Genomic DNA, 14,524 nt, shown 5'->3' with positions numbered 1-14,524 from the left:
AGGAAGGATGTTCCCGATGGTCGGGGAGTCCAGAACCAGGGGACACAGTCTAAGGATAAAGGGTAGGCCATTTAGGACAGAAATGAGGAGGAATTTCTTCACCCAGAGAGTGGTGAACCTGTGGAACTCTCTACCACAGAAGGTGGTGGAGGCCAGTTCATTAAATATATTCAAGAAGGAGTTGGATATATTTCTTAAGGCTAAAGGGATCAAGGGGTATGGGGAGAAAGCAGGGACCGGGTACTGAATTTGGATGATCAGCCATGATTGAATTGAATGGCAGAGCAGACTCGAGGGGCCGAATGGCCTACTCCTGCTCCTATAAAAAAAAAAGAAAAGGTATGTCCTGTCCACAAAAAGCAGGACAAATCCAATCTGGCCAATTACCGACCCATCAGTCTACTCTCAATCATAAGCAAAGTGATGGAAGGTGCCATAAATCGCAACTTCTACAAGGAAGTACTACTGAACGGCCAGCTGAGGGCGCTGCCCAAGGAGTATAAATACTCGGGCGTGGGCCCAGCTTGGCCAGAGACAGTCTGGAAACAGGAAGCTAGTGACTACTAACTAGACCTCCATGTTTTGTTACAAGTCGATTAAAGCCTTGCTTTATGTACAACCAAGTGCGTAGTGAGTCTTTATTACGTCAGAAGGTGTCATCGACAGTGCTATCAAGCAGCACTTACTCACCAATAACCTGCTCACTGATGCCCAGTTTGGGTTCCGCCACGATCACTCGGCTCCAGACCTCATTACAGCTTTGGTCCAAACATGGACAAAAGAGCTGAATTCCAGAGGTAAGGTAGGAGTGATTACCCTTGACATCAAGGCAGCATTTGACAGAGTGTGGCATCAAGGAGCCCTAGTAAAATTGAAGTCAATGGCAATCAGGGGGAAAACTCTCCACTGGCTGGAGTCATACCTAGCACAAAGGAAGATGGTTGTGGTTGTTGGAGGTCAATCATCACAGCCCCAGGACATCGCTGCAGGAGTTCCTCAGGGCAGTGTCCTAGGACCAACCATCTTCAGCTGCTTCATCAATGACCTTCCCTCCATCATAAGATCAGATGTGTGGAAGTTTGCTGATGAGCTCGGAGAGGGCATGAGGGGAGATAGGAGAGAAACTAGAGAAAGATGTGATTCAGGGCTAAGGCAGGGAAGAACCTTAGGGGAAGCTTGGCTTGGTGGGGGGAAGGGAAGGAAGCGGCAGAGACAGCTAGAGGTGAGGGTGGCGGGGGCAGGGGTTTAAGAAGATGTCTGTAGTGTAGAAGAGAAGCTGGGGGTTATCTTTGCATTCCAGGATAATCCTGGAACAGTGAGGAGTTTGGGCCGAGGACAGCAGGACCCGATAGTGCGTTATGTGGTCCAGCCAGATCTGCCGATGAATAGCTAAGCCAGTTGTCTGCCATAAACGTTCAAGTCTGCACACCTTGGACTTAAGGGAGCTTAAGAGAGATGGGGGCTATAGCAGGGCGAATGATCAGGGTGAGAGAGAGTAAGAATTTTACTGAGGACAAGGGCATCAAAGGTGTCCCACTCAAGTCATGAAGCTCATGATTAAGAGCCTCTTGGTGTCGCTCAAAGAAAGACTTCCTGCATCCCAGTCAGTAATTTTGTACAAATGGCAGGGCTGGGAATTGCTGACTTTTTTATTCATAACAAAGAGACTAAGTACCTATCACCCTGAGAGCATCGTGCAAGCTTTCCATCCAAGTGTTGCTGATGCCGAGGAACTCCCCCAGGATCTCCTCCAGGTTTGCTGCAAAGGCACTGCTCCACAGGCCTGCACAGAAAGGAGTTCAATCATTTTAATTGTTTTCCTTTTCTAGCTGCTCAGCTTCTCCCCCCGCCCCCCACCACCACCACCAACCCTGAGGGTATAGAATCCTACCCCCCCTCCATCCGCCGAGGGTATAGAATCTTACCCCCTTCGAAGGTTAAGAGTCCCCCCCCCCCCACCCCCATCGAGGGTGCAGACACCCACTCCGCCCGAGGGTGAAGAGCCCCCCCACCCCCATTGAGGGTGCGGAGATGCCGTGGTGCAATACTAACGGCCCTCCAGGAACTTACTCAAGCAGCCATTCTTCACATGTGAGACTGCCTGTGTGCGCGGGCCAGCGAACCTCACAATCTCATTCTAGGCACTGGACACTGATCAGGAGTGAGAACCTGCAATGATTTTCTCCCCTACATCACCCAGGGGCACCAATTCCAATTACAGCACCTCCACCCCTGCCTAAGATCAGCTAGTTCAGCATAAATCAAGTCACCATTAATCCACATACAACCCACACTACAAATTACTTCCCCAAAGGAGCCATTACTCCATTACCTCCTAACCCTGGGGGAATGTGGACCCATTGAAGACAGATGCAGGTGATACCATAACGGATAATAAGGAAATGGAAGACTTGTTAAATTAATACTTTGCATCCATTTTCACGATAGAGGAAGAGGACAGATCATCAGCGGTACAAGGGAACCTAAAAATAAGTCAAGAGGAGGAACATTGGATTTAATATAAGTAAGAAAATGGTAATGGAGAAAATAATGGGACTTAAGATGGACAAATCTCCAGGACCTGATGGTTTCCACTCCACGGTATTAAAAGAAACAGATGGGGAAATTGCAGATACCTTTGTCATACTTTTCCAAAGCTCTCTAGATTTGGGAATTGTGCCTTTGGATTGGAAAATTGCAAATGTCACTCCATTATTAAAGAAAGGAGGGAGGGAGAAAACAGGAAACTACAGACCTGTCAGTTTAATGGGCTTGAGGGGCTGAATGGCCTACTTCTGTTCCTATGTCCCTTCCTAACACACACTACAGCACACACTTCCCCATAGCAGCCATTACCCCACATATAACTCATAAATACATATGTACTGTTACTTTAGGTCTTCAGTATATTGCGAACTGTACCTTGCAAGAAGCTGATTCTCGTCTCTGGGCATTTCTTCATCACATACCCCATGAAGAACTTGCTGCCAAAATACTGAATCGGGATATAAGCTCCATATTTGGGAATTCCTGCTTCATAAGGAGTGCATTCAAACCATTCTGCAAAAGACAGAAGAATCTGCTTCCTGTTGGCTGCTGGCCTTTTTAATAAAATTATTACACCAAGTTGCATTTCATACTGAAATAGAAGGACCATTTTTACACAGCCCTGGAGCCTCAAGACTCTCACTTCATGAAATGGCAATGGCCTTCTGGGCAGGACGAGGCAGAGGATGAAGCAAACAATGACATTCCCTTTTTAAAATGTATTTTGCGCTCATCAAGGCAAGGCGTGTTAGTGCTTGGGAATGGCACACTTTCCATTTTGGTCACCCAGCATCAGCATCAAGCACTCCCAGGAGTTAGTTGCATAGTAACAGCAACTCTAGCCTAGACCCGCAAGGCCAGTGCATCGCCCAGTCACCTGACGGTGCCTGTTTAAGAAATGATACTGGCATCTCGTCAATTTTATTCAAGTGCTATCAGGGTATTCTCCTGATGAGGTGATGGGAATGGCAGGTGTATCATGGTACAATCCACCTGCACAGAAAGCTTAAGTGTGCAGTGCACCAACTGCCAACCCCCAGAGCAGAAAAGGCACATAGACAATAACTACATTTCCCCCCTCAACATCAATAGGGCTCTCTTAGTATGCATTCTTCCCACCCCATGGATCAATAGGATACTCTATACCCAAGCAATAGGCAGTTAGTCCTAGTGAAAAGTCCCACCCCAGCATATATAAATGAGGCCCCAAAACCCAAAACTCTCAGTTCAAGAGGTACGTGCTGAGTTAGAAGATCTGTACCTCCAAAATCTCTAGCGCTGGCGTCCGACTTCACGTTAAGTCCGGCGTAGATGGGATATGGGTTCTGCCCCCTCCTCACAGCTTTCTGCTGGTCTGACAGCTTGCTTTTATTCTCCTGATTACAAAGACATTACTTTAAGCATTTCATGCACCCTCACTGGGCATTTAAAACTGCCTTTTTTGGGTAAAAGGCAACATACGTTTTTATTGACAGTGAACGCTACTTTTTGAGGGAGATTACCCAGGTCTCTGACACTCAAGGAAACCCATCACCAGGTTCAAGCATCACCCAATCAAGCTACAGATAAATAGAGTTTCTGTTTGCCTTACACTGTCTCCTTGTAGGTGCATCGCCCACTTATTGAAGCTCAGAGAATGTTAGTGGAAGTCGATCACAGCAAAAGCACAGGGATCCCCAAGTCTGAGTAGGTGTGCTGCTGCAGTTAAACCTCCCAGAGCACTGGCAAGCTTACCATTGCTTAGCCAGCTCGGAGTAATTTACCCATTAGGGCTCTGACTTGCAGGATTATTGGGAACTGCACGGGAAATATTCCCGAACCCAATGACAGGTCTCCCCTCCACCAGCCAGACTGGCCGCTCAATTATTATCAGTACCCTGGAATACTGTCCCTCAGGGATACTGGATTACGAAGTGTGCCACAGAGGATTGACTCAGTTCCAGCCTCCCATCAAATGTGTCACCTTGGAGTAATCTCGATCCAAAGCCACACTGCTTACCTCCTCTGCCCCCTCCCAACCAGAGATCTAACTCCTCATTCAGCAGACTGCAGGTACCAAGAACTTCCTCATAAGGTGAAACACAACTCACCATAACGTATGGGACTAATGACAGTATATTGATATAAAACATACCCCATCTCTCCCTGTAGGGGCACAGTTCACGTACCCAAGCCCAGATCAGGAATCTTCAACTTTGGTTAAAAGAAAGACTCGTATTTATATAGTGACTTTCACGACCACTGGACGTCCCAAAGCACTTTACAGCCAATGAAGTACTTTTTGGAGTGTAGTCACTATTGCAATGTAGGAAACGTGGCAGTCAAATTGCACACAGCAAGGTCCCACAAACAGCAATGCGATAATGACCAGATAATCTGTTTTAGTGATGTTGATTGTGGGGTAAATATTGGCCAGGACACCAGGGATAACTTCCCTGCTCTTCTTCGAAATATTGCCATGGGATCTTTTATGTCCACCTGAGAGAGCAGATGGGGCCTCGGTTTAACGTCTCATCCGAAAGACGGCACCTCCGACAGTGCAGCACTCCCTCAGTACTGTACTGGAGTGACAACCTAGATTTTTGTGCCAAAGTCTCTAGAGTGGGACTTGAACCCACAACCTTCTGACTCAGAGGTGAGAGTGCTACCCACTGAGCCACAGCTGATTAGGGTAAAGGGGTGTTGCTGGAGTTTAACCTCCCAAGACACTGGTAGTTTCCCATTGATTTTCCAACTAGGACAACTTTATCCATCAGTGTACTGAAAGGATCAAAGGAGGATAACAATTGATTGAAATCTAAGATATTGAGATGGTTTCAAAGTTCAATGCCACATACGAGGCTTACTCACCACCAACTTCTTCATCTAAAAAAGGTATGTAGCTCCCATGAGGCTGATTCCACCTCTAGGATAATGATCGACAAGCCAGCGTTAGGAGGCACTCTCCCTCCCTTGGACTCTTTTCCTTTTTTGCTACAATCCACCTCAGTTTGATCCTAGATCTCACACATGGTTGGGGGTTCTGAACCATGCAGGTGAACTGTTTGAACACACCCTTTTATACACTAGCACCATAACCTGCATTAGGATGAGATGAGAAAGACCGAAGCAGCCTTCACCCCCTTCTTGCCGTGATCCTGTGTCCAAGCTAAAGCTTCAAATCATCAGAATTTCCAGATATTGATATGAATCAATAATTGAAATAGGTGCCCCTTGCACTACCACATCACATTGGTCTACCTATGCCTCAAGATGGTAAGTGAAATGCTTTAGATCCCCAGGTGAATCTGCCAGCATATCAACTGCAAAAAGTGCCAATTCATTCAGAAACGCCTGCCACGGACTGATGAAAACAAAGCTGCTTCATGTGTCAAATAGGGAACATTTCTGTGTTATAATGACTTTATATAAGCACATAAGACTGGCCTCGTATCTGCTGCGTCTTGGTGTTTGTGTTAGCTACGAGTGCCCACATGGTAAGTTGTGAAATTGAATTCAATAAATTTGGTCATTTGTTTGCTGGCACCAGAAAATGACCATGAAAGCTGAAAAAAATCCATCTCGTTCATCAACGTCCTTCAGAGAAAGGAAACTGCCATCCCCACCTGATCTACCCTACATGTTACTCCAGTCTGTGGTTGACTCTTTGGGTTGGATTTTAATGCGCAGGCACGCTGGGGTCGGGGGGAGGGTGGGTCGATAGCGAGCGGTAAATCCTAGAAGCAAGTGCAGCGAGTCTGTCAGTGGCTCTTTAACTCAGTCACCTCATTATTTTACTTCCGGATTTCCCGTCCGATTAGCGTCAGCGGACGTGATGACGCACATGACGTGATTTCAACTCCAGTATTTAAAGGGACACTCCAAACATGCAAGTTGAAGGAGTTGTCATGGAGAGCTACAGACCTCTTGCGATGGAGTTGAGACGGGAAAAGACTACACCCCACTTCAGCGTGCCTCCCTGGATGTGCTGTTGGGGGCTGTAAAGGCCTGGACGGAGATAATCTAGGCTGACACTCCAGTGCAGTGCTGAGGGAGTGCCACACTGTCTGAGGTGCCGTCTTTCAGGCGAGACGTTAAACCGAGGCCCCATCTGCTCTCTCAGGTGGACGTAAAAGATCCCAAGGCACTATTTTGAAGAAGAGCAGGGGAGTTATCCCCGGTGTCCTGGGCCAATATTTATCCCATAACCAACATAACAAAAGCGGATTATCTGGTCATTATTACATTGCTGTTTGTGGGAGCTTGCTGTGCGCAAATTGGCTGCTGCATTTCCTACATTACAACAGTAACTAGACTTTTTTTTTTTTTTTTTTTTTTTTTTTAAGTACATCATTGGCTATAAAGCGCTTTGGGACGTCCTGAGGTCGTTATATAAAGGCAAGTCTTTCTTTTTTTGTCTTTTCTAGTGACGGGAGGGAGAAGCCAGCAGCTGAAAGAAAGAAGGCGTGGTTGGTGGTTGCCGAGCATCAGGAGCGTGGTGCTACGTTCCTGGATTCAATGCAGGAAGTGGTTCAATGACCTCAGCAAGGCAGGAAAGGTGAGAGTAATGGTACATTGCCCTAACCCCCCTCACTCTGCCTTCTCAAGCCTAGTCCAGAACATTACTCCGCACACCAACTTACCTTGCAGGTACACCCAACCCTCTCTGTCTATGCACTTCCTCACATCCTCATCTATCCCTCCACCACAGACAATCACCCTCATCCTTTTGCAATGTCATGCTTCTCCCTCATAGTCCCCCTCACCAAAGTATCTCCATCCATCGGGTGAACACATTCCATTACTCTCATTCATTGGTCTCTTCTTTCCCTCCTTGCAGGAGAAGAGAGCAGAGAACACCAGAGAGAGGCAGAGAACCAGAGGTGGTCGTCCAGTCATCTCTCAATTAACATCTGCAGAGAAGGCGCTGGAGATCAGTGGAGTCTCGATGTGCCTGGCCGTCGGAGATGGGGGCTTGCCAGCTACCTGGTGACAGAATTAAATATCAGACAGCCACTCGGCATACAACACTCAGTCATGTGGACTTAATGTCGACAGCCACTGAAATATGATCATGTGCTTAATGATAACTTCAAGCGTTCTTACCTTCACAGTACTCATTCATGTCTTTTACCTCCCACAGGGCCTTCACGCGTCCAGCAGGTGGTGGTCCAGGTTGCCCACGCCGATGACTCCTCAGAGGAGCTCACTCCCTCCGAGGGTGCACCGTCACAGGACTTATGCAGACCATGCACCAGCTCAGATACTCACACTTCCGTGGGACAAGTTAGAGAGCTAATGGGTTTTCACATGATGACTCGCACTTCACAAGTGAGCAAGAGCAGATGGTGGAGTCAGGGACAGCAGTGGAGAGTCCACGTCGGAGGAATCAGGACTCTCCAAGCTCTGCTCAGCTGGACGCAGATGTTGTATCCCGTTGGCCATCGGCAAAAAGAGGATACTTCTGGAGCAGCAGCAGAGAATGTGCGATGTACTGGCAGGTCTTCCAAGTGCATTGTGCATGATTGCAGAGAGATTGGAGGAGTCCGTCTCAAGCATGATGCCGCAGGCCTTTGCGATGACGTCTTCATCCATGGATAGAGTGGCCAACTTCATGGAGCATCAAACACGGCAATCACACGAGTGCATGTAGGCCTTCACCAATGGCTTGCACATTCTGAATGCCACCTTAAATAGGATGAATGATACCCTAGCCTTGGCCGTTCAGCGCCCCGCTGATCTGTAGTAAAGTGTTCTCCAGCGTATTGCACGCAGGAAAGTGCGGCAGAGCCATGAGAGGGATGATGGTGAAAGGGGACATAGACGTGGGGACTCAGCTCAAAGCGCTTCCACTTCTCACCCGTTGCCCCCCACCCCCCCCCACCGCCTCAGTCAATGCCCCACATGCTGCCTCGTGTCCTGATGGCCGAATCTGCCCCTGCGCAGGTACAGGTGGAGCAGTCTTTGGCAGGGCCCTCACAGATTCCAAAATCCAGGACGTCTGCCAAGAGCAGCTCAACAATCAGAGCAGGGATCTGTGCAGCTCGCCTCTACCTCTGCTGAAGCTACAGGGGTTGCACCACATAGAAATCCAGGAAAAGGAAGAGTAAAGATTTGTCGTCGCACATGGGTGTGTTACACGTTGTTAGATTGTTAAGTTTCTGTTGTCTGTTTGAGCCACGTAAATATTATTCTTTTGCACCACTTTTCGTCTTACCCTTTCTTGGCTGCTGGCTGGCAAGTGGTCTTTTTAGTTGTGTGATGATTGGGAAGACATGAATTGATGCCAAGCAATGGGGGACTGTGAAAGGGATGCTTGGTTGTTTGCAGGACTGCTTTGTGTTGGTGGCTTTGTGGGGGGAGCTAAAGTGGCTTTTGCATGTGGTTGTTAGATGGGTTCACAGGCGGAACCTAAGTGAACCTCGCATATATCAGGACAACACGGGCAGCAATGTGCATTACTGGTGGTGCATTGCCCGCATCACCTTCCGCCTCCTCATCTTCCTCCTCTCCCTCCACCCTGGAATCATCCTAGGAGGCTCTGTGCTCTGCGCCTTGTTCCTTCTGCAAGTCCAAACCTCACTGCTACGCAATGTTGCGCTGAGCGCAACACACCACAACCATTCTGGAGCCTCTGGCTGGTGCGTACTGAAGGGCAGCTACAGATCTGTCCAGGCACCTGAAGCGCATCTTCAGCATGCTGATGGATTGTTCAATGGCACATCTGGTCATCATATTGCATTCATTGTATCGCTCCTGGGCCTTATTTCTGAAAGGTGTCATCAGCCACGTTTTAAGTGGGTATCACTTGTCTCCAAACTCTGCTTCCAGGTGCGAAGAGATCAGGGTGGATTGCCGTAGAATGAAAGCATCATGGCAGCTGCCCGGGAATCTTGCGCACACCTGAATAAAGCTCTTTTTGTGGCTCCACACTGATGGAGTGGAAGCCCTTGCAGTTGATGAATACTCCTGGGTGATCTAGGGGTGCCGTAATTGCCACGTGTGCAGTCGGTGACGCCATGCATCTGTGGTAAGCCAGCGAGAGCCGCAAACCCAAGCGCCCGCTCATTCTGACTGGCGCCATTGCAGGCAAAGTTGACATAATTGCCAGCCCTGGCAAAGAAGCCATCAGTCACCTGTCTTATGCGTTGTGTGCCGCGACTGCGAGATTCTGCAAATGTTTCCGACAGCCACTGGTAAAGCGTGGCCACCAGGTCCAGTTAGCAGCAGACTTGTTCCAGCAGGCTGAAAATGTCTGCTACCACCTGATGCAACATCCTGAGCCTCCTGAAACATTGGTGTTCCAACATGTCGAGGAAGCTTATCCACTGCCTATGGTTTCAAGCCCAACTCCAGAGACTTGAGCACATAGTCTAGGTTGACACTCCAGTGCAGTACTGAGGGAGTGCTGCACTGTCGGAGGTGCCGTCTTTCAGATGAGACATTAAACTGAGGTCCCGTCTGGCCCCTCAGGTGAACATATATTTATCTCTCAACCTACACCTAAAAACAAATGATCTGGTCATTTATCTCATTGCTGTTTGTGGAACCTTGCAGTGCGCAAATTGGCTGTGTGCTTCCTTCATGACAACGAACTTGGCAGGGGGATGGGATACATAGTGGAGCTATAGTAGGGGGTGATTTACAGCCAAATACGGAGGAAAAAACAAGTCAGCTGGGAAGGCAGAGCAAATATGTGAAGGCAAAAGGGAATATGGCAAGGCTGGAAGGCATTTATTTTAATGCAAGGAGTCTTGCAAATAAGGTGGATGAACTGAAGTTGTTGTTGAACACATGGGAGTACGATATTGTTGCTATCACGGAGACATGGTTGAGGGAGGGTCAGGACTGGCAGCTCAATATTCCAGGGTATAGAATCTTCAGGCGAGACAGAGGGGGGTGTAAAAGGGGAGGGGGTGTTGCAATATTAATTAAGGAGTCAATTACTGCTGTAAGGAGGGATGATATATTAGCGGGTTCCTCTAATGAGGCCATATGGGTAGAACTTAAAAACAAAAAGGGGGCAAGCACTTTGCTGGGAGTGTACTATAGGCCCCCAAACAGTCAGGGGGAGATAGAGGAACAGATATGTAGGCAAATCTCAGAGAAGTGCGAAAATAATAGGGTAATAATAGTGGGGGATTTCAACTTCCCCAATATTAATTGGGATAGTCAGAGTGTGAAAGGCTTAGAGGGTGCAGAATTCTTAAAGTGCATCCAGGAGAGCTTTTTGAGCCAACATGTAGAAAGTCCTACAAGAGAGGGGGCGGTACTGGACCTAATTCTAGGGAATGTAGCCTGGCAAGTGGTGGAAGTGTCAGTAGGAGAGCATTTTGGCGACAGTGACCATAATTCAGTGAGATTTAAGGTGGTCATGGAAAAAGACAAAGACGGCCCGGAAATAAGGGTTCTAAATTGGGGGAAGGCCGATTTTAATATGATAAGGCAGGATCTGGCCGAAGTGGACTGGGAGCAGCTACTTATAGGAAAATCCACATCAAAGCAGTGGGAGACTTTCAGAAGGGAAATAGAGAGAGTACAACGCCAACATGTTCCCGTAAAGGTCAAGGGTGGGACCAACAAGCAAAGGGAACCTTGGATGACAAGGGATATACAAAAATGCATTAGGAAAAAAAGGGGGGCTTTTGGCAGTTACTAAAGACGGAGGAAGCCCTAGAGGAGTATAAAAAGTGCAGGGGCATACTTAAGAAAGAAATTAGGAGGGCGAGGAGGGGCCATGAAATAACACTGGCGAGCAAAATAAAGGAAAATCCTAAGATGTTTTATAAGTATATTAAGGGCAAGAGGATAACCAGGGAAAGGGTAGGGCCCATTAGGGACCAAAGTGGCAATCTGTGTGTAGAGCCAGATGATGTAGGCGGGGTTTTAAATGAATTTTTTGCATCTGTGTTCACTATGGAGAAAGACGATGTAGACATAGAAATCGGGCAAGGGGACTGTGATATACTTGAACATATTAGCATTGAGAGGGAGGAGGTACTAGCGGTTTTAGCAGGCCAAAAAGTGGATAAATCCCCAGGCCCGGACGAGATGTATCCCAGGCTGTTGTGTGAGGCAAAGGAGGAAATTTCAGGGGCTCTGACACAAATTTTCAGAACCTCTCTGGCCACAGGGGATGTACCAGAGGACTGGAGAACAGCTAACGTAGTACCATTATTCAAGAAGGGTAGCAGGGATAAACCAGGGAATTACAGGCCAGTGAGCCTAACATCTGTGGTAGGGAAATTATTGGAAAAAATTCTGAGGGACAAAGTTAGTCTCCACTTGGAGAGGCAAGGATTAATCGGGGATAGTCAGCATGGCTTTGTCAAGGGTAAATCATGTCTGACCAATCTGATTGAATTTTTCGAGGGGGTGACTAGGTGTGTGGATGAGGGAAATGCTGTGAATGTGGTATACATGGACTTCAGTAAGGCTTTTGACAAAGTCCTGCATAGGAGAATGGTCAAGAAGGTAAGAGCCCATGGGATCCAGGGTGCCTTGGCACGTTGGATCCTAAACTGGCTGAGTGGCAGGAGGCAGAGGGTGATGGTCGAAGGTTGCTTTTGTGACTGGAAGCCTGTGTCCAGTGGGGTACCTCAGGGATCGGTGCTGGGTCCCTTGCTGTTTGTGATCTACATAAATGATTTGGATGAGAATGTAAAAGGTATGATCAGTAAGTTCGCAGATGACACGAAAATTGGTGGGGTGGTAAATTGCGAGGAGGAAAGCCTCAGGCTACAGGACGATATAAACGGGTTGGTCAGATGGGCGGAAAAGTGGCAAATGGAATTTAACCCTGAAAAGTGCGAGGTGGTGCATTTTGGACGGACAAATAAGGCAAGGGAATACACAATGAGTGGTAGGACCCTAGGAAGTACAGAGGGTCAGAGGGACCTTGGTGTACATGTGCATAGATCCCTGAAGGCAGCGGAACAGGTAGATAAGGTGGTTAAAAAGGCATATGGGATACTTATATTCTATGCCTCGGCTAATGAAGGCAAGAGCAGGGAGGTTATGATGGAGCTGTACAAAACGCTGGTGAGGCCACAGCTGGAGTACTGTGTGCAGTTCTGGTCGCCTCACTATAGGAAGGATGTGATTGCTTTGGAGAGGGTGCAGAGAAGATTCACCAGGATGTTACCTGGGATGGAGCGCCTCAGCTATGAAGAAAGACTAAACAGGCTGGGGTTGTTTTCCTTGGAGCAAAGAAGGCTGAGGGGGGACCTGATTGAGGTGTACAAAATGATGAGGGGCATAGATAGGGTAGATAAAGAGGAACTTTTCCCCTTAGTAGGGGGGTCAATAACAAGGGGGCATAGATTCAAGGTAAGGGGCAGGAGGTTTAGAGGGGATTTGAGGAGGAACTTTTTCACCCAGAGGGTGGTTGGAGTCTGGAACTCACTGCCTGAAAGGGTGGTAGAGGCAGGAACCCTCACAACATTCAAGAAGCATTTGGATGAGCACTTGAAATGCCATTGCATACAAGGCTATGGACCAAATGCTGGGAAATGGGATTAGATTGGACAGGGCTTGATGGACGGCGCAGGCACGATGGGCCTCTTTCTGTGCTGTATAACTCTATGACAACATGACAATATATTTCAAAAGTACTTCATTGGCTGTAAAGTGCTTTGGAATGTCCCGAGGTTGTAAAAGGCGCTCTATAAATGTAAGTTCTTTCTTTGATAATTTGGTGTTTAATTTCACCAAGAACTCCCTGAGCCACACAGGAGGAAGGCAACTGATTGTTTTCCTGGGCTCTGCCGTGGTCTGCTGGAAGGTGTCTGTGAGGAACCCATGGAAAACTCTATGGAGATGTGCCTGTGCTCTGCTTGGTGCCTCTCCACAATGAGTCTGAGATCAAGCAGTCAAATCTCCTGCTCAGATTAAAAAACATCTGGTCATGGCAATAGGAGTGTTGGTTCTGACCACTTGACTGGTTCATTTCAAGCTTATCCCAAACCAAAGTAGTACATTTTCATATGACCACCATACGTGGTGCAGGATGACCACAGGTAGGGGACAGCCAATGTTTAATTTAATAGATATATGGAGAAGGTTATCTAACACCGTACCTTCGCATGTAGACAGGATTCAATGATGAGCCCCCACAGGTCTGTAATGGATACACTATGCCCTGATCGATTCTTCTTTACCAAAGCACTGATGTAATACCCCAAGCGATCCTTGGACAGGGCGCTGGTCTTACTCTTGATCACATGCTTCTTGGCTTTCCCAATTGGCCCTTTCAGATCCTTGAGAGACCAATCAGTATCCTGATACAGTGTAGACATACACCTGGTGAGAAATTACATTTGTTTAAAAACCTGTAACTGACAGCAGGTTGTTTGTCAGGTTAACATGTTACGAGGTAGCACATTCACGGTAATCTCTATATGGTTATTACCAATCGCAATACCAAAAAAAATATTATTTCAGGTTTCTGGTGTGTGCACTGTCCTCAGCCTCAGGAATGGGATGACATCCAATATGCTGCTTATATTATTTATGATCACTGCTCCCCATCAGGACATTTATTCCCATCTTCCCCCCCACCCCCCCCCCGCCCCCACCCCACAGCCAACATTCTCTCCGCCTCTTCCATCCCCATCAAGGCATTGGGTATTCTTCCACAGATGCAAGCAGCTCTGTAACACCTCACCTGAAGTGACTGTTTATCACACATGAGCTTAGAGCATCAATTGACTATTCAGCCCGGGACACAGTCTCACCCAGTCCAGACACAGTCGCACCCGGTCCAGACACACAGTTCTGCATGTGCAGCTTCAAACGTACCAAGACCTGCCTGACCCTAGTGGCCATTTTTAATGAGTGAGTCTAGATGGTGAATATTAACATCACTGTGGAGAGCCTGGCTGATTATTCCCCAGGGATGTTAGGCCAGATAAGTCCTCAAAACCCTTATGCCCCCAACTCAGAAGATCCCCCACAGTGTTTACAATAAGTGAAATATGAAGGCAGGCAGTTGAGGGAT

At 47.7% G+C, this 14,524-nt stretch overlaps 1 protein-coding gene across 1 annotated transcript in view; it reads right to left on the bottom strand.

Annotated features, from left to right (window-relative positions):
• LOC147109670 (cytosolic phospholipase A2 zeta-like) overlaps window positions 1–14,524 on the bottom strand; it is a 193,610-nt gene that overhangs the window by 19,318 nt on the left and 159,768 nt on the right. The window contains exons 13-16 of the mRNA XM_086003756.1: window positions 13,605–13,827; window positions 3,809–3,923; window positions 2,923–3,060; window positions 1,676–1,783 (exon numbers count right to left, since the gene is read on the bottom strand). Of these exons, the coding sequence (XP_085859882.1) occupies window positions 1,676–1,783; window positions 2,923–3,060; window positions 3,809–3,923; window positions 13,605–13,827 (584 nt within the window). The remainder of the gene's footprint in view (window positions 1–1,675; window positions 1,784–2,922; window positions 3,061–3,808; window positions 3,924–13,604; window positions 13,828–14,524) is intronic.

The sequence above is a fragment of the Somniosus microcephalus genome, chromosome 12, assembly GCF_052327205.1.
Source record: "Somniosus microcephalus isolate GS21.2 chromosome 12, FLI_Smic_1.0, whole genome shotgun sequence".
NCBI classification, from domain to species: Eukaryota; Metazoa; Chordata; class Chondrichthyes; order Squaliformes; family Somniosidae; genus Somniosus; species Somniosus microcephalus.
Note: the sequence above shows the minus strand (reverse complement) of the source record. Positions and strands in the feature narration are given on the sequence as shown.